Source organism: Lynx rufus, unplaced genomic scaffold (genome assembly GCF_022079265.1).
Source record: "Lynx rufus isolate CCGP_SWC_20201006 ecotype Redwood Valley unplaced genomic scaffold, mLynRuf1.p SCAF_9, whole genome shotgun sequence".
NCBI lineage: Eukaryota > Metazoa > Chordata > Mammalia > Carnivora > Felidae > Lynx > Lynx rufus.
This window is the reverse complement of record NW_025814897.1, coordinates 6,266,041-6,291,808: the sequence shown is the minus strand read 5'-3', so window position 1 is coordinate 6,291,808 and position 25,768 is coordinate 6,266,041. Positions and strand designations below refer to the sequence as shown.

Here is a 25,768-nt window from a genome sequence, read left to right as displayed (position 1 = left end):
TAGCCTGTTCTGTGCAGCTCTTGAGCCAAGAATGGTTTTTACATTTTTATTTATTTATTTTTTTAATTTAGGATTATTATGATTGTGATTATTATTTTGGTTTTTACATTTTTAAAGGGGTGTAAGAAACAAAAGCAACAGAGAATATGTCACAGAAACTGTACATGGCCCTCTATGCCTCAAATATTGGCTATTTGATCCTGTTACAGAAAAAGTTTGCCAAACCCTATGATAGAAGGCTGCTGTGCAACTCAAATTCAGAAAACTCAACATTGATAAAAATACTCTTAGCACAGTCTTACACAAACCATCTACAGATTTTGCTGGTTGTACTTCATAGTTCAGTCTTGTCAAAGACTGCCAGTAGTTAAAGTAGCAAAACCAGATTTTACTCAAACTGTTGCAGTAGGAGAAAAGGGACCACAGTATAGAACTTGCCCGGATTCCAAATACAACAAGGAAAAGTCAGGATTGATAGCCAAGGAGCTGGGATGGGAGTGGGGCAGTGTCAGTAGAGGGAAAATTACGAAGAGGAAACATCAGTGATGGGGCCAGAGCGGGGGGCTGGGGGTGGGGGCACTTCTGGCTAAATCCACATAGGATGCTTGCAGATCAGAGGTCACCGGGGGGTGCCAGTTGGGGAGTGAGGAATATGTTTGGTTATTGAGGACAATCAGATATCTAGAGTGGGGGATTCTGGTTAAACTGACTCAACAGGATTCTTTCTAAAATTGGGCTCTTGCCCAAGGATGGGGTTGAATCAGGCTCATAGAAGGCCAACTAAAGTTTGGTCAAGCAGAGGATCTTTCCTAGTGGTTTATAGTACACTTCCCCTCTGACCTGGGATCCGTCTGTGAGTTCACAGTGTCCTTCCCCTCTGATCTGGGACTCTGCCTATGACATGCTAACTTGTCAGTTCTCTTTAGTCTTCTTTAATTTGAAACAGTTCCTCAACTTCTCTGTGTTTCATAATTTTGGCATATTTAAGGGGCCAGTTGTTTTCTAGAATGTCCCTCACTTTGAGTTTGTTTAACTGAATCTAATCTCAAAGAAATGGGTTTATGCACTTTTGATAAGAATATATCTTTAGTCTTAAGAAGGGAGACATCATACCATTAAAATTTACTTCTATTCGACTTAAAATACTGCTGAGTTCTTCACTTACTAATAATGTCCTGCTTGAAGATTTTAACTGATTCATTTTTATAAGAATTCAAGGAAATGAACATGTAAATGAATTTGTAACCTGTCTTGAATGTGAACCATAAAAACGGATGGCCTGATTTTGTGCAGTGAGGCTTAAATTTACCTGATTTTCTTTTCATGGCCATCTAAAATATTTTTACTTACAGTAAATGAAAAAGGTGAGGTGATCCAATGGCTTCAAGTATTCCTAGAATTTTTTTTTTTTTCAACGTTTATTTATTTTTGGGACAGAGAGAAACAGAGCATGAATGGGCGAGGGGCAGAGAGAGAGGGAGACACAGAATCGGAAACAGGCTCCAGGCTCTGAGCCATCAGCCCAGAGCCCGACGTGGGGCTCGAACTCACGGACCGCGAGATTGTGACCTGGCTGAAGTCGGATGCTTAACCGACTGCGCCACCCAGGCGCCCCATCAAATGACACATTTCTAAACAAGCCCACCTGCTTCACTCCATGAGGGTATTTGACTGCCTGGGGAGGCCCTTATTTATACATTTCTTTGATTCTTCTTTTACTTTTGGAGCGTTTTCTTTGTGCTGGCCCTTGTGCTTAGAGTTTCACACAGTTTGCTGACTTAACTCATCCTGTCACAGTGGAAAGTTTGTTCCATGCTTTGTCCCATTTTTAAAGGAAATTGGAACATAAAGAGGTTATGGAACTTGTACAGAGTCATAGAACCATTAAGTGTCAGAGCCAAGATGAGAAGCCAGGCAGTCTGGCTTCAGGATCTGTGCCCTTAACCATGATGGTCCAGCTGGACTCGATTGCTCTCTTTCCTCCGAATTTATATGGTGCCCTCTGTACCCTCTAGCCTTTCCACTTGCGCCAGCCCTCAGTGCAGTAAGCTTCCTTTCCTTTGTTTTTACAGTAAAGCTCAACCTTGACTTCCTTTATGATTTATAAAACTTCTGGGTACATTAGCCTGAAATAATTTCTCCCTTAAACTCCTAAAGATTGTTTGATCCTTGAGATGTCTCTTCTATTGAACTATTATTTAAATCTAAAAAATGTTTTTATCTTTTTATTTAAGATTTTTTTCAACTAGATTGTAATTTGAGTACAGAAGGAAAAAAAGGATGTTCAGTACTGTTTAAAGAATTCATTCTTTAAAAAAATTTTTTTTAAATGTTTATTTATTTTTGAGAGAGGGACAGACAGAATGTAAGCAGGAGAGAGCCAGAGAGGAGGAAAACACAGAATCTGAAGCAGGCTTCAGGCTCTGAGCTGTCAGCACAGAGCCTGATGCGGGGCTTGAGCCTATGAACCGCAAGATCATGACCTGAGCCGAAGTCAGATGCTTAACTGACTGAGCCACCCAAAAGCCCCAAGAATTCATTATTCTTAACCTATGGATTACCCATTGCGGAAAATCTCAGAAAAGCAGTTAAGTATTGCTTGGCCTTTGTCTAAGCTTTAATTGTAGGCAAGTGAAGTAATTGACTTAAAAGAGCCATAACTGGATAGAACTGGAGAGTGTTATGCTAAGTGAAATAAGTCATACAGAGAAAGACAGATACCATATGTTTTCACTCTTATGTGGATCCTGAGAAACTTAACAGGAGACCATGGGGGAGGGGAAGGGGAAAAAAAGTTAGAGAAGGAGGGAGGCAAATCATAAGAGACTCTTTAAAACTGAGAATAAACTGAGGGTTGATGGGGGTAGAGGGGAGGGCAAAGTGGGTAATGGTCATTGAGGAGGGCACCTGTTGGGATGAGCACTGGGTGTTGTATGGAAACCAATTTGACAATACATTTCATATTTAAAAAAAAAAAAAAAGAAAAGAGCCATAACAGAGAAGTACTTAGTCCTCAATAGAGAAATTTACTTGCTAATAAGAGTTTCAAGATACTCATTGTACTAAAATATCTTGACTGCATTTAATACCATAGCTTTAATCATTTTCAGCTATCAGGGTAATAATCATATAAAATCAGGCAATGATTGCTTGCTTTTGCTTCTAAAAAATTGCCTTCAGTGCAAGCTGTTTTCCAAGAGTCACTCTCCTAACTTGTTTTATGAGACCAGCATTACCCTGACACGAAAACATGTCAAAGACATTACAACAAAAGAAAATTACAGACCGATATCTGTCATAACAGAGATGAGAAAACATTCTTAAAAAATATTAGAAAATCCGATTGTATGAGATATATATATATAAATACATCATGACCAAGTAGAGTTTATCCCTGGATTGCAAGATTGGTTTAACATTTGGAAACCAAAACGTGTAATTCATGACATTAAAAGGACAAAGGAGAAAAAAAAATATTTAATCATCTTGATTGATGCAGAAATTGTATTTGACAGAATTCAGCATCCATTCATGATAAAAACTTGGCAAACTAGGACAAGAAGGAAACATCTTTAGTCGGATAAAGGCTATCTGTGACGAACCCACAGCTAACATTTTATCGAATGGTGAAATATGGAATGCTTTTTCCTAAGATTCTGAACAAGGCAGGGATGTCTGCTCTCACTACCTCTATTGAATATTATAGTGGGTGTTTTACATAGTATAGTAGGTCGAGAAAAAGATGTAAAGATCATTGAGATTTGAAAGGAAGAAGTAAAACTCTTTATGATTGTGGATGTAGGAAAATCCTAGGAAATCTAAACAAATGTTAGAACTAAACCGTGAATATAGTAAAGTTGTAGCATACTAGGTCAAGATTCAAAAATTAATTTTTGGAAAATGAAATAGAATACTTAAAAATTTTTAAAAAATATTTACTTTTGAGACAGAGAGAGAGAGAGAGAGAATTGGGGAGGGGCAGAGAGAGAGGGAGACACAGAATCCAAAGCAGGCTACAGGTTCTGAGCTGTCAGCACAGAGCCAGATGTGGGGCTTGAATGCAAGAACCACGAGATCATGACCTAAGCTGAAGTGGGACGCTTAACCAACTGAGCCACCCAGGTGCCCCTGAAATAAAATTCTTTTTAAAATAGCATCAAGACCTGTAAAATACTTCGTTTTAGTACCCGAATTAGTTAATTATGATGTGGTTTAAAAAGATATTAGCCTGGGAATTCTGATTCTTTTTTAAGTTGAGATATAATTCACATATAAATTGTGTTAGTTTCAAGTGTACAACATAATGATTCTTTATCTGTATGTGTTGTGAAATGATCATCACAGTAAGTCTGGTTAACACCCATCACCACATGTAGTTACAGGCTTTTTTTGTTGGGATGAGAACTTTTAAGATTTACTGTTAGCAACTTTCAAATATGCGGTTCAGTGTTATTCACTGTAGTCACCATGTTATACGCTGCATGCCCAGGATTTATTTATGTAACTGGAAATTTGTACCTTTGACCACTTGCACCCATTTTGCACAGCTCTGCCTACCCTGGCCCGCCCCCACCAGCCCCACAGCAACCAGTCTGTTCAGCATACCTGTAAGGTTTTTTAACAATGTTTATTTATTTATTGTGAGAAAGAACACGAGTGGGGGAGGGGCAGAGATAGAGGGAAAGAGAGAGAATCTCGAGCAGGCTCCGCACAGTCAGCACAGACCTCTATGCAGGGCTTGATCTCACAATCAGGTGACATCATGACCTGAGCCAAAATCAAGAGTCAGATGCTTAACCACGTGAGCCACCCACGTGTTCCAAGTTTGCTTTGTTTTTGTTTTACATTCCATATATATGTGAGATCATACGGGATCTGTTTCTCTTTGCCAGACTTATTTCACTTAGCATAGTACCCTCAAGGTCCATTTACATTGTTGCAAATGGAAAGATTTCTTTCTTATTTATGGCTGAATAATATTTCATTACCCTTCCCTCTCCCTTACACACACACACACACACACACACACACACACACACACACACACGTTTTCTTCATTCATTCATTGACGAGCACTTAGGTTGTTTCCAAGTCTTGGCTGTTGTAAGTAATGCTGCAGTGACCATGGACTGCAGGTATCTTTTCAAGTTGTTTCCTTTGGAAACAAGAAATCCAGAAGTGAAGTTGCTGGATCATAGGATAGTTCTACTTTTAATTTTTTGAGGACCTTCATACTGTTTTCTGCAGTGGCTGCACCAGTTTATATTCCAGCCAACAGTGCACATGGGTTCTCTTTTCTCTGCCTGCTCGCCGACACTTGTAATTTCTTATCTTTTTGGTAAGAGCCATTCTAACAGGTATGAGGTGATATCTCATTGTGGTTTTGATTTGTATTCCCCTGATGATGAGTGATACTGAACACATTGTCATGTACCTGTTGACCATCTGTATGTCTTAGGAAAAATGTCTCATCAGATCCTCTGCCCATTTTTAAATGGACTGTTTTTTTGCTATTGAGTTTTATGAGTTGTTTATATATTTAGATACTTTCATTTTGTTGATGGTTTCCTTCACTGTGCAGAAGGTTTTCAGTTTGATGTAGTCCCAGTTGTTTATTTTTGCTTTTGTTGCCTTTTGAGAATTCTGGTTCTAACAACAAATTGAAGAAACAGTATAACAGTGACAAAACGAAAACAGAGCTGAAATACATTATTTTCACTTCAGGATCAAATCCATTTTAATGATATAGTTGAACTTTCTCTTTTTTAGGTGTGTAGAAAAAACGTATCTGGCTCTTAGTAAAGAGAAATCAACACATTAAGTATAAAATTACGCTTTTGTATAATTTGCTCAGACCTTTGAGGCTTAGCACATTCTCTCTGAATGTAAAACCCACCTCTATAGGGAGATAAACTTGCTAGGGTAAATCAAGCAGAAAACTTGGCCTCAGATTTAAATCTTGGGGCACCTGAGTGGCTCAGTCAGTTAAGTGTCTGACTCTTGATTTTGGCTCAGGTCATGATCTCACAGTTCATGGTTCAAGTCCCACATCAGGCTCTGTGCTGATAGTGCTGAACCTACCTGGGATTCTCTCTCTCTGCCCCTCCCCCAGGTTGCTTCCACTCTTTCTCTCAAAATGAATAAATAAACATTTTTTAAAAAAAGTTTTAAGTCTTAGGAATAACTTAACAAAAGATATGCAACACATACACACTGAAAATCATGAAACACTGCTGAGAGAAATTAAAGAAGACCAGAAAGAACGAAGAGATAGAGATGCCATGATCATGGATAGAAACTTAATATTGTTCAGAGGTTGTCCCAAGTTGATCTAATGTTTCAGTGTAATTCCAGTTAAAATCTTAAGACTCTTTTTATATAAACTGATGAGCAGATTCTAAAATTTATAAGGAAATAGGAAGGATCTAGAATAATCAAAACAATCTTGAAACAGACGAACAGTTTTGGAGGATTTATTTTACCCAGTTTTTAAAATTTACTGAAGCTACATAATCAAAAGAGTATAGTGTTGGTGTATAGACAAACCATTGGGGCAGAATACATCCACATATATAAGATCAGTTGATTTTTGACAAAGACCCCAGTATAATTCAGGGTGGAAAAGACATTTAAAAACAATTTTTTTTAATATGAAATTTATTGTCAAATTGGTTTCCATACAACACCCAATGCTTATCCCAACAGGTGCCCTCTTCGATACCCGTCACCCAGCCTCCCCTCCCTCCCACCCCCCCCATCAACCCTCAGATTGTTCTCAGTTTTTAGGAGTCTCTTATGTTTTGGCTCCCTCCCTCTCTAACTTTTTTTTTTTTCCCCTTCCCCTCCATGGTCTTCTGTTAAGTTTCTCAGGATCCACATATGAGTGAGAACATATGGTATCTTTCTCTGCCTGACTTAGTTCCCTTAGCATAATACCCTGCAGTTCCATCCACGTTGCTGCAAATGGCCAGATTTCATTTTTTTGTCATTGCCACGTAGTATTCCATTGTGTATATAAACCACAATTTCTTTATCCATTCATCAGTTGATGGATATTTAGGCTCTTTCCATAATTTGGCTATTGTTGAAAGTGCTGTTCTATCCTGTTTTTCAGTCTTTCTTTTCAACCATTATCTGTCCTTATTTTAAGGTATGCATCTCTTATAATTGACATAGAGTTGGACTTTATTTTTTTAATCCAGTTTGACATTCTTTGTTTAGTTGGATATGTTAGTCCTTTTACATTTGACGTAATTGTTGATTGGATTTAAATGGGTTTTTTTTGTTGTTTTTGGTTTTTTTTTTTTTTACTGTTTGTTTCCTCTTTGCTCCTTCTGTTCCTTATTTTTTTTCTCTCATAATTGGTATTAAATATTAGTTACTGTGTTTGTATCTCTTGAATAATTTGTTAATTGTACATTTTTTTAATATGATTACCCTGAAGATAACTTTTTAAAAGATAGAGACTTCTATTTTTTGTTTTCTCTACAATGCTTAACAATTCAGGAAATCCAGTAGATATTTGCAATAAATTCTTCTAAATTTGCTCTGTTCCCTTACTGTTTTTAAAAGGACCTGAAATACTTTTATGAATGCAGTGTTAAATAAATTATTTTGACTGTCGTTTTTAGAATCACACCCAGAAAATTTGATACTGTTCAAGCATCCAAGGGTCACAAAAGTGGAATTATCACCAGTGACGTTGGAGACTTAACTTTAAGCAAGAGGGGAATAAGGACATCATTTACATTTAGGAAAGTGAGGCAAACACCTTGTAATTGTAGTAAGTATATAATTTTGGTTTCACTGTACAATGGAGTAAATCAAGTGTAAAAATCTTTTAAAGTCCCATTAGAACCAAGGAGAGCTCGGTCTTAACTTCACTAAGGGTATTTTCCATATTTTGCTTAGTGTTGTACTTAATGTAGACTTTTCTTAACCCATCCCCATTAGAGTTTATATTCCTTGAAGGCAGGGACTGCATTTTATTCATCTTTATTTTTCCTAAATATAGTAATTGAGCATAGTTGGATGCTGAATAAATATTTTATTTATTGGAGTCACACTTGTAGGACATTAAAATATCACTTATACAAAAATAGTTTTTATTGGAAACAGCTTGTCTTGTTTCTAAATTACTTCTCATTAACCCAGTGAGGAAGTTAGAGATGACAGATTGTTCCTTAGTAAGTAGGTAACTCTAGGGGGATAAACAGTGGTTTGTGTTTTGGTCAGTTTGGAAATCTAGAAGGGAATAAAAGAAGTGCTCAAAAACATGTCAGGAGTATGTTATTTCTACTTATCTATACAAGTACATCATGACCTGTATTTCTTAGACCCAGTGAATAAAAATCCCTTTCATTTTGTAAATAGTATCTGTTAGAAAACTTGAAATTACTATATTTGATATCTAGTGAAACTTCAGATTTTTGTTTCTTTTGCTAAAAGTGTCATTGCTACCTTAAAACATCAAAATTTTTATCAATTAAAAAAAAGCTTATTTAGTATTTGTTGAGTGTCTAAACTGCCAGTAGTTTTATTTATTTATTTATTTTTTTATTAAAAAAATTTTTTTTAAATGTTTATTTATGTTTGAAGAAGGGAGAGAGCATGAGCAGGGGAAGAGCAGAGAGAGAGGGAGACACAGAATCGGAAGCAGGCTCCAGGCTCCGAGCTGTCAACACAGAGCCCAACGCGGGGCTTGAACTCAGGAACTGCGAGATCATGACCTGAGCTGAAGTCAGATAGGCGCCCCGTAAACTGCCAGTAGTTTTATAAGATACTGACAAGTAAAGCATGGCTCATGTTCTCCAGGAACTGAAGTCTAGTTGGAAAGATGAGCCGGTTTTCTTATGCAAATGTTTCTTTGTTGTGGACATTAATTAAATGTGAGGCGTATTGTAGAAGCTCTGAATGTATATTCAGTTTACAGATGATTTTCACGTGCAAGGCCATCTTTTAGACACTCTTTGTCAAAATGTGTGGGTTTTTAAGGATAAGGGTTGCTCCTCCCTTTAGCTAACTTAGATGTTTGTAATTTCCAAGAGAATAAAAATGTTCCTAAGATCAGTTTAGGATAATTCTAATGTATATTGTGTCGGATTCTGATGTGACCAAGATAAGGTAACCTGTCTGTTTTCACATGTACGTTTTAGAGCCCTCAGGCTTTCTGTGGCTGCCCTTTTCTGAAACGTCCACATAAACTGTTTAGAGCTCCACCTCACACATTAGCATAGATGAGCTATCTCCTGCCCCATTGCTCAAGGTTCAGCACCCTCTAACTATAGGCGGGGAGAATTCCTGAAGCCGTGAACACTGCAGCCCAATTCTTAGCTGCCTCACGATTTCTGATTATTTCCTTTGTCCTGACTGTGGTTTCTCCAGGGACACCACTCCTTTTTCCTTTATTTTCCAGAATAAAATGATGTGTATCATGGACTTTGGCTGAAGATAAAGGGAAATTATAGGACAGCAGAGAACAGACAAGGATTTAAAATGAGTATTAGACATGATTGCAGAGAACAAAGGACAACTTCAGAATTCAGTTAATTAGAATAACAGTGTATCCTAAGTTTCCTTCGTCATCTTGACTTGATTGTGTTCTCCTTGGGGTTTGCTGATTCAACTGAAGGAGGCGACACCTGTAGTCACTGAAGATGTGGGCTCCGGTGTTCCCACCGGCTGGGTGCAGTTCGGGCTCTACGACTCGCCATCTTTGTTCCTTGAGGATTGTTATTTGATGTTCTCTGCTTCCGTTGCCTCATCTGTAAAGTGGATGCAGTAGTGCCGGCTCATGATGTTCCTGTGAGAACTGCGAACACACATACAAACTGCTTGAAAGAGTGCTCGCTTAAATGCCTGTGATCATTACCAAATGATGCACTTTGCTCCTAGGGCTTGTTTTTCTGAGAGTCTGAGGGCCCCAGAAGTCCTGTCTCCTCTGCCCACCAAGAGAACAACCCTACGTCATGTTGGTTCAGCTAAACTTCTTCTGTTTGGGCCAGGCCCGTCAGGAAGCTTTCCTGAATGAGAGGACCCTTAATCCTGAGTGGTGATAGGCACCTGCATTATATGGCCTGCAGACTTGCAGTCATTTCTGTCACACATGGATTTTTCCCCTTGTGTGTGTGTTAGACCCTTGCACGTATAATTAGACTTGTTAGGTACCACCTATTTTTAAACTGATAAATCAGAGCCTGCTTAGCCCCCGTCACCAAATTTGGATCGATTTGCTTGTTCTTTTAAGAAAACATGATACCTTATGAATCACTTGGATAAAAATGAAAAGTTTTTATTGCTTAATTTTTGCATTAGGTTACCCTTTGGTCTGTGACAGCCAGATGAAGGCGACCCCCCCATCATTTCCAGAGAGCGAAAGAGAAGCCTCACAACTGGAGCAAGAGTATGTCCACCGAGTCTACGAGGAGATTGCTGGGCACTTCAGCAGCACAAGACATACCCCTTGGCCACATGTGGTGGAGTTTTTGAAAGCTTTGCCCCGTGGTTCGTTAGTGGCTGATGTTGGCTGTGGAAACGGAAAGTATCTTGGCATCAATAAGGAGTTATACATGGCAAGTAATTGTTGCCTCTGGCTCTCTTTTGCTTTATTTGTAAGGGTTGTTAGCACCTTCTTTCTGCCTTATGATATAATGTTGTTTGTTGATTAGGCCATTACAGATGGAAAATTAATGAGCACTCATTCTTATTTATTCCCCAAGAATTTGTGGGCATGCATGCCATTATTTGTAATTTCCCCCTTCCCTTTCCTTAGATTTTGCTTCCTGAGATTATTTTATCAGTAATACTATCTTATATCTGTAAAACTCTTTACAGGTTAGAAAGGATATTTACATTTTTTTTAATGTTTATTCTGAGAAAGAGCTTGCAAGTGGGGGAGGGGCAGAGAGAGAGAAAGAGGGAGAGAGAGAATCCCAAGCAGGCTCTGTGCTGTCGGCGTAGAGCCTGACGTGGGACTCAATCCCATGAGCCATGAGATCGTGACCTGAGCGGAAATCAAGAGTTGGACACCTAACTGAGCCACCCCAGGTGCCCCTGGAAAGGATATTTATAGAAGCCGTTTTCTTTGCTTTGATCCTTCTAAATATGAGAAAGTTAAAGCAGATATTTTCTGGTTTTTTTAATCCTGTTATTTATTTATTTGTTTGTTTGTTTGTTTGTTTGTTTACTTACATCCAATTTAGTTAGCATATAGTGCAGTAATGATTTCAGGAGTAGAATCCAGTGATTCATCCCCTACATATAACACCCAGTGCTCATCCTAACAAGTGTCCTCCTCAATGCCCTTTGCCAATTTCGCCCATCCCTCCACCCACAATCCCTCCAGCTAACCTCAGTTTGTTCTCTGTATTTAAGACTCTCTTATGTTCTGTCCCCGCCCTGTTTTTATATTATTTTTGCTTCCCTTCCCTTATGTTCCTCTGTTTTGTATCTTAAATTCCACATAAGTGAAGTCCTATGATATTTGTCTTTTTCTGACTAATTTCAGTTAGCATAATATACTCTAGTTCCATCCACGTTGTTGCAAGTGGCAAGATTTCATTCTTTGTGATTGCTGAGTAATATTCCATTGTGTGTGTGTGTGTGTGTGTGTGTGTGTGTGTGTGTGTGTGTACGTATATATATGTACGTATATATGTATATATATGTATATACACATATACACACACAATGGAATATTACTCAGCAATATACATGTATATATATGTATATATATGTATACACACACATATACATATATACATACACATACATGCACACACACAACACATCTTTATCCGTTTATCTGTCGATGGACATTTAGGCTCTTTCCATATTTTGGCTGTTGTCGATAGTGCTGCTATAAACATTAGGGTGCATGTGCCCCGTTGAAACAGCACTCATGTATCCTTTGGGTAAATACCTAGTAGTGCAATTGCTGGGTCATAGGGTAGTTCTATTTTTAATTTTTTGAGGAAAAAAACTCTGGAAAATACTGTTTTCCAGAGTGGCTGCACCAGTTTGCATTCCCGTCAGCAATGCAAAAGGGTTCCCTTTCTACACATCCCACCAGCCTCTGTTGTTGCCTGAGTTATTAATTTTAGCCATTCTGACAGGTGTGAGGTGGTATCTCAGTGTGGTTTTGATTTATATTTCCCTGATGATGAGTGGTGTTGACCATCTTTTCATGTGTCTGCTAGCCATCTTGATGTCTTCTTTGGAAAAGTGTCTATTCATGTCTTTTGCCCATTTCTTCACTGGATTATTTGTTTTTTGGGTGTTGAGTTTGATAAGTTCTTTATAGATTTTGAATACTAACCCTTTACCTGATATGTCATTTGCAAATATCTTCTCTGATTCTGTCGGTTGTCAAGCAGATATTTTCATCTGGTTTTTTACTAATGAAGAAACGGAGGCTCACAGACTGTATTCTTCCCTAATGTTGTAGAATTAGGGAATATAACTGGGATTTAAACCCATGCCTCTGACGCCAAATATAGTGTGCTTTTATTCATAGTAGGAAAATATAAAGGTTACTATTTATTGGTGTCTTACTGTTGAGGAAACTAAAGCTTAAGTAGATTAAAAAATGTGACCGAGGTTACAGTGCTAGGCCCAGAATCTGAACTCACCTGTCTCTTATGCCAGGGTTTCTGTTTTCAGTTGCTGTAATTTCCTTTTTCTAAGGTCGACTTTTTTTTCTCCTATGCTGGGAAGTAGAAAGTTCTCCCTGCACTAGTGCATTATTATAAATACATCAGCGCTGCTCTGGGAGGACTGAAGCTTCCCTTTCTCAAACTAGGGAGGGAGGACTAGAGTGAGGACAGTAGGCGAGAAGAATGAGAGCCATCTACGCTCACGGGCTACTGTAGCACATCAGATTGTGCGTAATGTGTTTGCACCTCATCCTTGACATGACACACCTATGTCAACAAAGTAAGTTACTCCTGTGCTTGAGGAAAGGTTTGGGCATTAAGAGATAAAAGCATAGCTTTTCATCACGATAAATTGTTAGTAGTTGTATATTGTCATTATGTTTGGATGAAGTTTTAGTTTATAAAGAGAAAGATCGAATGAATTATGTTTTTTCATGTTGAAGAAGTAGGTTTTGATATGCCACTTAAAATCAAAGTGATATTTCTGATTTTGTAATCTTAAGGCACTGTCCAAAATGTTTCTCAATGAGCTCTGCTTTTGCACTTTCTTCTTTTTTTTTAATGTTTATTTTTGACGGAGAGAGTGACAGAGCATGAGTGGGGGAGAGACAGAGAGAGAGGGAGACACAGAATCTGAAGCAGGCTCCAGGCTCCGAGCTGTCAGCACAGAGTCCGATGCGGGGCTCGAACTCACAGACCGCGAGATCATGACTTGAGCTGAAGTCGGATGCTCAACTGACTGAGCCACCCAGGCGCCCCTGCTTTTGCACTTTCTTGATGATAACCCTTAACTTTATCTAGTCAGGCAGCATCTGTGACCAAGAAGCTAGGTTGAAGTCAACCACACTGACTTAGTCATGATGATAACATTATCCTGTTACAATTGAGAAAAATGACTTCTTGGTAAACTGAGGTATAAATCTGAAGCTATTCGAGAAGGAATATATTTAGAAGAGTGGGAAACCCACAAGTACTGTTACCTTCCATTGCTCGTATTCATTTTATCAGTGGCTGTCCGCGTGTATTCCTTCCTGTCTGCTATTCCCAGAGCCTCCTGCACTGTCTGACTTCTCGGGAAGGCTCAGTAAGTGTTGGTTCAGTGAATGAATGAAAGGTACAAGTCTGGTTGGACCAGAAATGAAATCATATACAATATAGGGGAGCCTGCTCTTGTAAGCTGCTGAGGCTCCAACCTGTGTATTTGAATGTACTTTGAGCAGCTGTCTTTGAGCCTGAAAATATGTATGTTTCTTGACATTCATGAGGAAATGTGACCCGAGACATTCATTCTAGGTATTAAAACATAGGATAGTCTCAGAATTTAAAAAGTCATTAATATTATTAGTACATACTTCCTTAATAAAGCACTTTATTTATTTATTTATGTATTTATTTATTATTATTTTAAAATTAATCTTTGTGAGAGAGAGAGAGAGACTGCATGAGTGGGGGAGGGGCAGACAGAGGGGGAGACACGGAATCTGAAGCAGGCTCTAGGCTCCGAGCTGCCAGCACAGAGCCCATTGCGGGGTTCACGAACTCATGGACCTTGAGATCATGACTTGAGCCAAAGTCAGATGATTAACCGACTGAGCCACCCAGGGCCCCTAAAGTGCATTTTTGAAATAGTAGCTTAAGCTCTCTTGTAGATACTTTTATAAACTGCTTTTCATTTTTTATAACATCATCGGTTACTGTTCATTTCTGTCATCAGCACTAGCTGTTGTCTTTATTTTCAGAGTTAAATTTTGTAAGCAAAACTTGAGACCTTCAAGAGATTTATTGCCTTTATAATAGTACCAATAAGAGGTGAGACAGTATGAACCCAGAGCTCAGCCTGACTCATCCATTGTAGGGACTTTCTTGGTTGTTTTAAATAGTCTGGATTGCAAATATAAGAATAACTCCAGGAACCTATTTATAATTAGAAGAATTGGAGATATGTTTATATAAACCTCTTCTGCACGTTTCTGGTTTGGTTTGGTTTTGTGTTTTAACTGTTGACTACGCCAATAAAGGAAAGAACAGAAGGGATATTAACATCGACAGGTTCCTCCCGTGAGCTGAGTGCTGTGCTGTGTGTTCTCACACGATGTGGGAGACTGGCATTACTCCCTCCATTTTACAAATGGGAAACCGAATGCTCAGTCAGGCTATGACAGGCTCATGGTTACATGGTGTCAGGACAAGTATTGGAGCCTCATCTCCAGCTGCACAGTCTGTACTCTGTGGCATTCCGCTAAGAGAGATTTAGAAAATTAAAAAAAAAAAAATTTATTTATGTGGAGGGGGGAGGGGGCAGAGAGACAGAGGGAGAGAGGGAATCCCAACCAGGCTCCGTGCCTTCAGTGCAGAGCCCAACATGGGACTCAGTCCCACAAACCATGAGATCGTGACCTGAGCCCAAATCAAAAGAGTCAGTCATTTAACGACTGAGCTACCCAGGTGCCCTGAAATCATGTCTGTTTTGTTGTCCACCTACTTGGCACGTGATAGAAGCTTATTAATGGTTTGTTGAATGGTGAGGAGCAAACCTGTGAATTCACCCTCAATTTCTTACATGGAAAGCAGAGTATACACAATGCCGTGTTGTGTAATCTTGAAGGAAATGCGACAACATCAAAGTGGGTGGGCCTTCACCCAGAGTAATGTACCTTGAGGATACAAGGATCTCTCTTTGTATCTAGACTCTGGGATGCGAGTTTTTGTCCACTCTTTGTTCCATATAATAATAATAGCATTTGCATAGCCCTGCTGTGGTTAATGAAACATTTAGTTTACATCATTTTGTTTGATTCTCATATGAACCTTGAGAAGTAGGCATTTTTATGATGAGGAAACAGAAGCTCTGCTGGAGCCACACTTCAGCTCGCGAGTTCCGAGTGCTGTTTTCACTGTACCGGACTGACTTTGACTCTTCCCTGGCTCTCTCAACTGTGTACTGCCCGTCTGATCTCCCTGTAATTGCTTGTTTTCTTAGTAGTTTTAAAAATGTTGTATTTTCTAAGTAATAAAAATAATGTAGCTGCAGTTCCAAAGATGGAAGGAAAGGTGTTTACCTATAATCTTAACACTCTAATAAACCAGTTTGTTGTGAGAAAGATTGTTCCAGTGTTTTCCTGTAATGTTTATATCGTCATGAGTATGTGTACAGCTCAATAACTCATTTGTATTGCTTCATATTTCCATTTTGCTGTGTGGCCTTACATGGTTCCCGGACTTTATGATGCTCTTTGAGTTACTTGATGGTTCCTCATGTTCAGTGTGAAGTTGTTATAAATAACACAGTAATGAGAATCTATCCTGAGAAACACTGTGACAAGAAGGAAGAACGCGGCTTTTTGGAGTGAGAGATGCCCAGGTTTAAATCTCTGCTCCGCCGCTTAACTATCTTACTTGAGCCAAACTACCTACGTGCTTTGAGAGGAGGTTTCCTCATCTGCAGTGTAGTAACAGTACCTGACTCAGGGTGTATCTTCGCGGTGGGTACATTAGCACAGAGAATCTGCTGTAAGATTTAGCGGGTGCCCCAGTAAAAGCCCCCCCCCCTTTTTTTAAATCCTGTTTAGCTTTTTCCATATGTTGGATTATTTCTTTTTTTAGGATGAATTTTTAGAAGAACAATTATTGGGTCAAAAGTTGTGAACATTTTTATCTTCCTTGAAAAGCGGTGTGCCAAACTGCTTTTGAAAATGGGTGGAGTCCATCTGTAACATCACTAGCACTTTTGAGAGCAAGTTTTGTTACTGCCATCACCATGGTGTACTGTGGTTTTAAAATATTTTTGATACCTTCGAGGGAGAAAAACGAGATCTTGTTTTCTAGTTTGCCCCTTTGATTACTAGTTTGCATGTTTAACGTTTTGTTGGAGATTTTCAAAATTATAAACAAGTTCAGGCACTAGGTGGCTCGGTTGGTTAAGTGTCTGACTGGATCACAGCTCACATCTTGATCTCAGGGTCGTGGGTTCAAGCCTTGTGTTAGGGCGCCGCTCTGGGCGTGGAGACTACTTAAAAAAAATAAGTGAAAAAAAATTTTTTTAAGTATAGAGGAGTATAAGCACACATTTGAAGTCCAACCTGTATGTGTTTTTATGTCATTGATCTCCATCTGCCATACAGAATTAACAGAGCTTTATGTGAGTCTTTTAATGAATGCTAGTATTTATAATTAGGCCATTTTCTGTCATATTGTTGACGTTATGCAACATCATTAAGGAGAATTTCAAGTACTGGGTACTATCCTTGGTATAAAAACTTAAGGAAATTTAAAAAGAGAAAAGAGAAAAAGATAGTGATGACTTGACTGCAGTATATGAAAGACTCAGGCCAGTTAAGTGCAGGATGAAAGTTCTGAGCCGGGCACGAATCACGTTTACGCGACACCTGATGCTTTGTGACTGAGACGGTCCCATCCCTCACACTGCCACACAGGGGCACTTTGTACAGGTAACGGTAGCAGCCTGGCAGCGGAAAGAGGGACATTTCCTCTTGTTTTATTTGGCTGCTCTCCTCCGTGTTCTGCTTTATCTGTGGTTCTTGGGTAATAACTTTCTTTCCATGTTGAGCTCTATCTCCTGGTATTTGTTCTGTAGTAAAGTTGCACTTTTTTCCTGTCGACTTTCAGCTAGATTTATAGCAATCTGTCAGGGTCGGACATACTTGAAACTTCTGATTCCGTGAACTGAATTTTATTATAAAAACAGTGGCAAACTCTAGAATGTAATATGCATATTACTTCAGTGGTGTTGTCATCTTGATGTTGTCACTGCTAGCTCAGTGGTATAGAATATGGGTGAAAATAAATACAAGGAATAATAAAGCACTTAACATATCTTACATAAAGACAGCAATCATTTGGGAATTGGGCCCCTGTTATTAATGGGCCCTTGGTACTTTTTCATTTTTTTTTTTAAATTCATTTTGAGAGAGAGATAGAGAGGCAGAGAGAGAAAGAAAGCGAGCGAGTACAGGTTGGGGGGCAGAGAGAGAGGGAGAGAGAGAATCCCATGCAGGCTCCACACTGTCAGCACAGAGCCTGATGTGGGGCTAGAACCCACGAACCATGTGATCGTGACCTGAGCCCAAACTAAGAGTCAGTTGCTCTACTTACAGAGCCACGCAGGCACCCTGGGACTTTTTTGTCTTAAGATATATCAAAGGGAAATTGCTATATTTTACCGCTAGTGTGGTACCTTTTATTATGCTTCAAAAATCAATGCAGCTCTGGGATAGAATGTAGAAGCTGTTTAATACCAATTAGAAATTGAGCAAATTCATATTAAGTATGAGTAGCCTGGCAGTGTCCATTAACTTAATAAGAGTTGTTTTGAGGGGCACCTGCGTGGCTCAGTCGGTTAAGCATGCGACTTCAGCCCAGGTCATGATCTCGCGGTCCATGAGTTTGAGCCCCACGTCGGGCTCTGTGCTGACAGCTCAGAGCCTGGAGCCTGCTTCTGATTCTGTGTCTCCCTCTCTCTCTGGCCCTCTGCCCGTTCATGCTCTGTCTCTCTCTGTCTCAAAAATAAATAAGAAAAAACGTTAAAAAAAAAAAAAACTTAAAAAAAGAGTTGTTTTGACATGAGGACTCATGCTCCTTATTCTCACATAGACCAAGGGAACCCTAACAATCAGTGCTCACTGCATCAGAAATTCCGATGAGTAAACACAAGGTCGAGGTGGCCACTGCTATCTGATGAAACCTGCTTTCACATTTCTTTTTCTCTTTTGTAGAGAGTGAGTAAAGAACTGTCTGGGGATAATTACTAATTAGTCGTTTAACCTTTCTGATGCCCTGCCCACCTTCCCTGTCCTCCCTCATTTCACGTGTGCACACTGTGTACATGCTCTCTCCCTCCCCTCCACACGCACACACGCACACACATGTGTGCACACACATGGTGCCCTCAGAATCAAACAGCAAAACTGAACACAACAGTAACAACCAAAGTAGGAGAGAGGCTGCCGCGGTGCCCAGATGCTTCCCGCAGACGCAGACACAGGCAGAAAGGCATGTCCTTGCCCAGGGACATGAAGGGAGGCTGCGAGCTGCCTTCATGCCGCCTTTCCCTAGGGACGGTTCGCTTAGACTGCAAGGTGTAATTAGATAGCACTTGACAGATTTTGAATTCAGCACTTCATTCCTGATTTATATGGGTTAGGTGTTTAGCAGAACAAGACTCAATAGCTTTAAAAAATGAAATAAGTTATTTTACTTTTTTGTTGTTTTGGGGTTTTATTTTCTGATTGTACAGTAATATGTACTGAAAAGTAAAAAGAAGCAGGCACAAATCCCAGCCACCCTCTTGCTATCTGGGCCAGCACAGTATCGTTGGTGTAGTGATGAGGGACATCTGTAGGTCCGCACAAAGGACCGAATGTCTGCGTTTACAGAATAGTTTTCGTTTTTATACGTGCGATCTCACATAAGGATCTAGGTGGGTGATCGATTAGAGGGCAATTAGGCCTTTCCATTTCCACTGCTGCCATATTTATACTAGTCGTTTTCTTTCCGTTCGCTACTTTGAGCTCAGTCTGGTACCTGGTAAGACAATCAAAGCTGCCTCCTAAACGACGGAATCTGACTTTGTGCCGGCTGTAAGAACTGGTAAACCCTGGCTTCACCCGCTTCACGGTGCATACGAGGTCTGCGCCCTCACTTTATGGTAATGAAGAAGCCCAGTGCTCTTGATTTCCCATGACGTTTAAACAAGGGGTTGTGAGATTCGTCGCTTCTGCCTGTTACAGATCGGTTGTGATCGGAGCCAGAGCCTCGTGGACATCTGTCGAGAGCGGCACTTCCAGGCCTTCGTCTGCGACGCGCTGGCTGTGCCCATCCGCGGCGGGGCCTGTGATGCCTGCGTCTCTGTTGCTGTTATTCACCATTTTGCAACAGCGGTGAGTGCTCTCTCTCTCTCTCTCTCTCTCCAAGACCTTGTGGCTGTGGTGGCAGGAAATGCTCATGGATTTCACCCACGTGGACCCTATTTTAGCTTTTCTTTTCTTTCCCTTCTCTTTCCTCGTTACGTGGTTTGCCCCCTTTGCTGAGAAAGCTCGTGGAAGGAGGTGAGGTGCCCCGCTGCGGTGGGCCTCTGCCCTCTGCCCACCGCCCACCTCCCTCCCTGAGCCTTCCTCATCGTTGTGTCCTTGAATCCGGGGCCACGGCGCTCCGGCTGTCAGGGGCTGGAGGCGCTCATCGGCCCTGCGCCTCCCCAGCTGTCTCTCCTCGGCCTCTCAGCCTCTTCTCTGTCCGTGCCCCACCTGCCTTTCCCGGCCCTTCTCCGCAGCCCTGACGTCTGCGTCCTCCACTTCCCATTCTGCTTTTCTTCTCTTCTCAAAATTCAAGTATTTAGCTGCTGGTGGTAGGTTACTCATGCTTTTAGTTAGGCACACAGGTCCCTAATTTTAAAATGAGTGAATTTAGGGGCGCTGGGGTGGGTCAGTTGGTTCAGTGTCTGACTCTTGATTTCGGCTCAGGTCGTGATCTCATGGTTCGTGGGATCGACCTCCACATCTTCATGTCTCTCTGCCCGTCTCCCGCTTGCACTGTCCCTCCCCCCCCAAAATAAATAAATAAACTTAAAAAAAATAAGTGAATTTAATATTTTATATTTTTCTTATAAGAAAACAGAATCTTATTTTTCCTATGTGTGGGTGGTTTCTCCCTTAATCTCAGCGATAATTTTAAATTTTTTTTTTCAACGTTTATTTATTTTTTTGGGACAGAGAGAGACAGAGCATGAACGGGGGAGGGGCAGAGAGAGAGGGAGACACAGAATCGGAAACAGGCTCCAGGCTCTGAGCCATCAGCCCAGAGCCCGACGCGGGGCTCGAACTCACGGACCGCGAGATCGTGACCTGGCTGAAGTCGGACGCTTAACCGACTGCGCCACCCAGGCGCCCCAGCAGCGATAATTTTATAAATCGCCCTGTGCTGGCATTACCAGCAGTCCCCACGCACCTTGTGACTGAACTGAACGCAGGACAAAACCAAGTGGCAAACCCTCTATGCCTCTATTTTATTAACACAAATAAAAATGTCCTTTTCCTTATTTCTTCAACACTTTTTCCCCTCAGAAGATTTCCCGTCTCTTGTTTTTCTTTTTTGTTTTTTATTTTATTTTATATTTATATTTTGGTAGATTTTCTGAGCTGTTCGTCGTAATGAAAAGCAGTGCTATCGCCAGTCCAACTTCCTGTTTCCTCTCTATCTCCTCTTGGCTGATAAATGGCAATGTGTGTTTTTACCGTAGGAGCGCAGAGTGGCCGCTCTCCAAGAACTCGTTCGACTCCTGAGACCTGGCGGGAAGGCACTCGTTTATGTCTGGGCAATGGAACAAGAATATAATAAGAAGAAATCCAAGTATCTTAGAGAAAACAGAATGAGCCAGGGGAAGGAGGAGGAGGTCAGCAGCGATACGCCAGGCCCAGAGTTGCTTGTGGAGCAAGTGCCTGACACAGGCCATAAGGAGCCAGCATGTCGAGTGCCCTCCATCCGTGACTTCCAGGAGGGAGGGAATTCAAGGGAAGTCACTAATTCCAAGCTCCCCGTTCACACTAATAGGACTTCTTTTCATTCTCAAGACGTACTGGTTCCCTGGCACCTTAAGGGCAACCCTGGGAAAGACAAACCTGCTGAGCCGTTTGGCCCGGGAGGATCCCATGACCCAAGTCCTGTGTTTCATCGTTTCTACCACGTGTTCCGTGAGGGGGAGCTGGAAGCCGCCTGCCAGACTCTGAGTGACGCCCGCGTCCTGCGAAGCTACTACGATCAGGGGAACTGGTGTGTGATTCTTGAGAAGGTCTGACGTCTCTGAACATACACACCGGAAAGAAAGGCTCAGCTTTATTTTTTAAAGGACTCTAAATTTACTGTCTTTTTAAAGAGAAAATGTGTGGAAAAGAATCAAAGAAAGGAGAACGCCTGAGAGAAAATTGGAAGTAGAGATTAGTTAGGACACATTTGGGCTACTAGTATGGCCATTTTATCCATAAATGTGGGAACGGTTCTCTTAAATAGGGAGGCATAGGGATGGATTTTAAAAGTGACTGAAGTAGTTTGTGAAGTTTTTGGGGTCCCAGCGTAAGAATGCAGCATTCTGAAGACAAAGTTTTGGTATTAAGGTTACTCAGCGAACTAAATCATGTAGAATCTTAGTGATGCAGTCATACAACATTTTAATAAAGAAGTATTTCTGGACAGTAGAGAATTGTCTGAAGACTTTGACTCTTAGCTCTGTAAAGTCACAGACGATAACCTCTCCCCCCTCACCGTCCTAACGCAGGCTTGACACGTAGTAGGTGCTCAGTAGAATTTCAGCCCATCAGGTCGTTCATCCCACAAATACTTACAGAACCCCTACTATGTATTTAAGTACTGTGAGTGGAGCTGTGAACAAGAGTGAAAGCTCCTGCCCTCCTGGAACTTCCGTTGTGGAAGAAGGACAGCCGGTATGCAAATGAAATTGATCCAATGTGCCAGGTAGTGAGAAGTGAAACAGGACTTGGAGGTTTTCCCCGGGAACAAAGGATCATTTCCAAAGGGCTGCGGTAACCACGAATCCTGACTGTAGTTGGTTACCGAGAATTAGTTGGTATTCCTGATGTATTGACCAGGTGTTAAAGGCAACCCCAGTGGGCTCTTACAACTCCTTTGTTTAAGTAGCAAAAGTTAGAATGGTCGGTCAGACTTAATTATGCCCTTACAGCCACAGCTGTGGTGTCACTACCGGGTGTCTCCAGTTCCTTCATGGTTTGTACCAGTCTGGGCGCAGTCAGCAGTTTTTACCTCCAAATACTTCACACTCAGTCAACTTACCACTCAGGTCAAGTTTCCAGGAAGAACAAAGGTAGAAAGTCAACCGTAGCTCAAATGATCACGCAAAAGGAAAGTACTTTTTAAAACATGCATTGCTTTTATAGCAGTTATGCTTAAGACTACTTCAAGAAAAATTGCTTCCTGCGAACGATGACGCCCAGACAATTGTGTCTGTTATTGTTGAGATGTTTATTTTCCAGCGTCAAGCTTTCCGAAACCGGCCGTGATGAATAGGTCTCAGATGAGACGACAATTGTTTTTGTCGTGGAATCTTCACTGCAAGATTGTAACTGTTCCCTCCAGATGAATGTATAAGGTTCATGATATGAAAAGACAAATCATGGGGCTAAAAAAAAGCAGTTTTATTCTGACAGAAATTCTAGAACTTCACATTGCAATGTGAAGCTCAGCTCCTGCTAATAACTTTTAAAATCTAGTTGAAATGGGCGATTTTCAAGGAGGATGCAAATACATGAACTCAAGAAGAGGCAGAAAATGGAAGGTGTTGAAAAAGCCGCATAGGAATTCAGAACTTGGCTCTTGATTCAGACTGGAAATTGAATTCTCGATCTGCCATTAGTTTTAGCCAGAGACTCTGGACAAACTCCCTCCCTTGTCTGTGCTCCAGTTTTCTCAGCTGTAGTGCTGGAGGAGTTGTTCTGCAATTAGCTGGGATAACAGCTCTCAGAGCAGTGCAAGAATAGAGTGTGTGTGTGTGAAACATGTTTATTATCATTAGTCCCAGAGAAAGCCCTCAAGAGTTTCAGGAATTGAGTGACATCAAATCTAATTTGTTAATTGTGTATTAAAAACCTATGGTTTTACTGACTTTTTGTCTTTTTGCTTGCTCTTGTTAGTTGCAACAGATACATCACAATTTCGTGCTATGATTGTGGATTTCTCTATTTTTCCTTCCAGATCTATCAATAATTATAAGGCAGAACTGGAAGGAAAATCCCAATGTCCATCAGCAGTAGAGTAAGTGAATCGAATGTTACTACCTAAGCAGTGGAAGTGAATAAATCGTCTTCACAAGGTACACTGTGAATACATCTCAGGACCATAATGCTGAGTAACAAACCCCACAAAGTAAGACCATACACTTCCTTCAGAGTGCAGGTGTCTCTGAGACTACCTTCGCTTCTGACACTGACTGCAAGTTCAGGGGCTCCCAAGAGTATCCTCAGGTTTGGTCATTTGCTAGAAGGATTCACAGGACTCACTGAAACTGTCATACTCGTGACCGTTGCTTATTACAGCAAAAGGCTACAGATTAAAATCAGCCAAGGGAAGAGGTGCAGGAGAGTTACACGCATGGAACTTTCTGTTGCCACCTCCTGGTGAAATCTGGATGGAGCTGACTTCTCCCAGCAGCAGGTAGGATAATACACATGGAGTGTCGCCAACCACGGAGGCTCACATGAGGCTTGGGTTCAGATTTTTAACTGAGGGCTTAACTACACGCACATGGTTGACCACCCATATGGCTGACCTTTCATCTCTAGCTCGTCTGGAGGCCCCCCCCCGGGTAAACAGATCCTTTTCAGGCAGGATATTGCAAAGGCTTAGACATTAACTCCCAGGAGCCTAAGACAAAGGCCAGACCTCTTCTTGGATAAGGTCAACTCTACTACATAGTTTTTTTTAAGTGAGAGTTTATAAACAAGCAATATTATACTTTTACAAGACTGGATAATGGTGAACTTTTGAAAGGAAGGAACGAGTTCAAGGCCTTCTGGGGTGCTCACAGTTTATTTCTTGGGGTGGTATGTACATGGGCGCTTGCTTTGTGTTAATTCACTAACATGGAGTGTGTGATAAAACACTTAGGATTTGTTACCTTTATATGTAATATAAACTTCAAAATTTAAAACAGTTTGTAAAAGAAAGTTCTAAACATGCAGTGAAATATTTTAAATATTAAAAAAAAAATCAGTGTTTTTTTTTTTTTTTTTTTAATTTTGAGGGAGAGAAACAGAGTACAAGTGGGGGAAGGGCAGAGAAAGGGAGACACGGAATACAAAGCAGGCTCCAGGCTCTGAGCTGTCAGCACAGAGCCCAATGTGAGGCTTGAACACCTGAACTGTGAGATCATGACCTGAGCCGAAGTCAGATGCTTAACTGACTGAGCCACCCAGGTGCCCCAAACCAAACTTTTTTTTATGAAATAATCTCTACACTCACCATGGAGCTTGAACTCATTACCCTGAGATCAAGAGTTGCATGCTCTACTGACTGAGCCAGCCAGGCACCCCCTGTCAGTTATTTTTTAATTTTAAAGATTGTGCTTCTTGTGTTCTGTTTAAGAAATTTTTGCCTAAACCAAATCACTAAGATTTTCTTTTATGTTGTCATCTAGAAGTTTTATAGCTTTACCCCTTACATTTAGGTCCATGATCCATTTCAAATTAAGTTTTGTGTACATGTTGTGAGGGTTGGCTTACCTTTCTGCATGCTGCTATCCAGTCGTTCCAATATCATTTTGAAAAGATTAGTCTTTTCCCCAAGTGAATTGCTTGACACCTTTGTGGAAAACCAATTGGCCATACATATGTGGATCTATTTCTGCATAATTTTTTTTTTAATCTGTGTGTCTATTTTATGCCAATACTGTTTTGGCTACTGTTGCTTAATAGTAAGTTTTGGAATAAGGTTTCCAACTTTGTTCTTCTATGCACTTAATAACAGCTTCAAAATACACAAAGCAAAAACTGATGTAACTATAGAAACATAGACAAATGTATAATTATAGAGGGAAATTTCAATAATTGATAGAACAAGTACCTAGAAAGTCAGTAAGGGTAGTATTAACCTCAGCCTTATTGGCATTTTAGAACAGCCCAGCCAACAACAGCAGAATACACAAGAACATTTACTAAGACCATCTTCTAGGCCATAAAACAAGCCTCAGGAATTTAAAAGTATTAAAGTCATACAAAATATGCTGTCTGGACACAGTGGAAATAACCCATAGATTCAGCAAGAATTCAAAAGGGAAAACAAAGTATTTTGAACTGAATGAAAATAAAAGCACAGCCTATCAAAATTTGTGCACAAAAACAAAAGTATACCAGGCTTGACATTGCTGTCCTTAGAAAGACCTGCTTAGAAGGTTAGCCCTTAGCTGGTGTCCGTGAATTTGGATTTCAGGGCGTGGGATTCCCACTGCCCTAACTGATAAGAGTAGCTCCCTGTGCCTAACATGTTTCTACAAATGCTATGGTTTATGCCGAACGCCTGCTTCCCTTTTGGGAGTCTGGAGTTGGGCTGCGTGCCAGCAGAGAGTGCCTACGTGACCA

The 25,768-nt window shown here is 40.6% G+C and overlaps 1 protein-coding gene across 1 annotated transcript in view; it reads left to right on the top strand.

Moving 5' to 3' along the window:
• ALKBH8 (alkB homolog 8, tRNA methyltransferase) overlaps positions 1-23,297 on the top strand; it is a 57,560-nt gene extending 34,263 nt beyond the window's left edge. The window contains exons 9-12 of the mRNA XM_047071377.1: positions 7,632-7,783; positions 10,315-10,571; positions 19,400-19,549; positions 20,905-23,297. Of these exons, the coding sequence (XP_046927333.1) occupies positions 7,632-7,783; positions 10,315-10,571; positions 19,400-19,549; positions 20,905-21,459 (1,114 nt within the window). The 3' untranslated portion in view covers positions 21,460-23,297. The remainder of the gene's footprint in view (positions 1-7,631; positions 7,784-10,314; positions 10,572-19,399; positions 19,550-20,904) is intronic.
• The last annotated feature ends 2,471 nt before the right edge of the window (positions 23,298-25,768 follow it).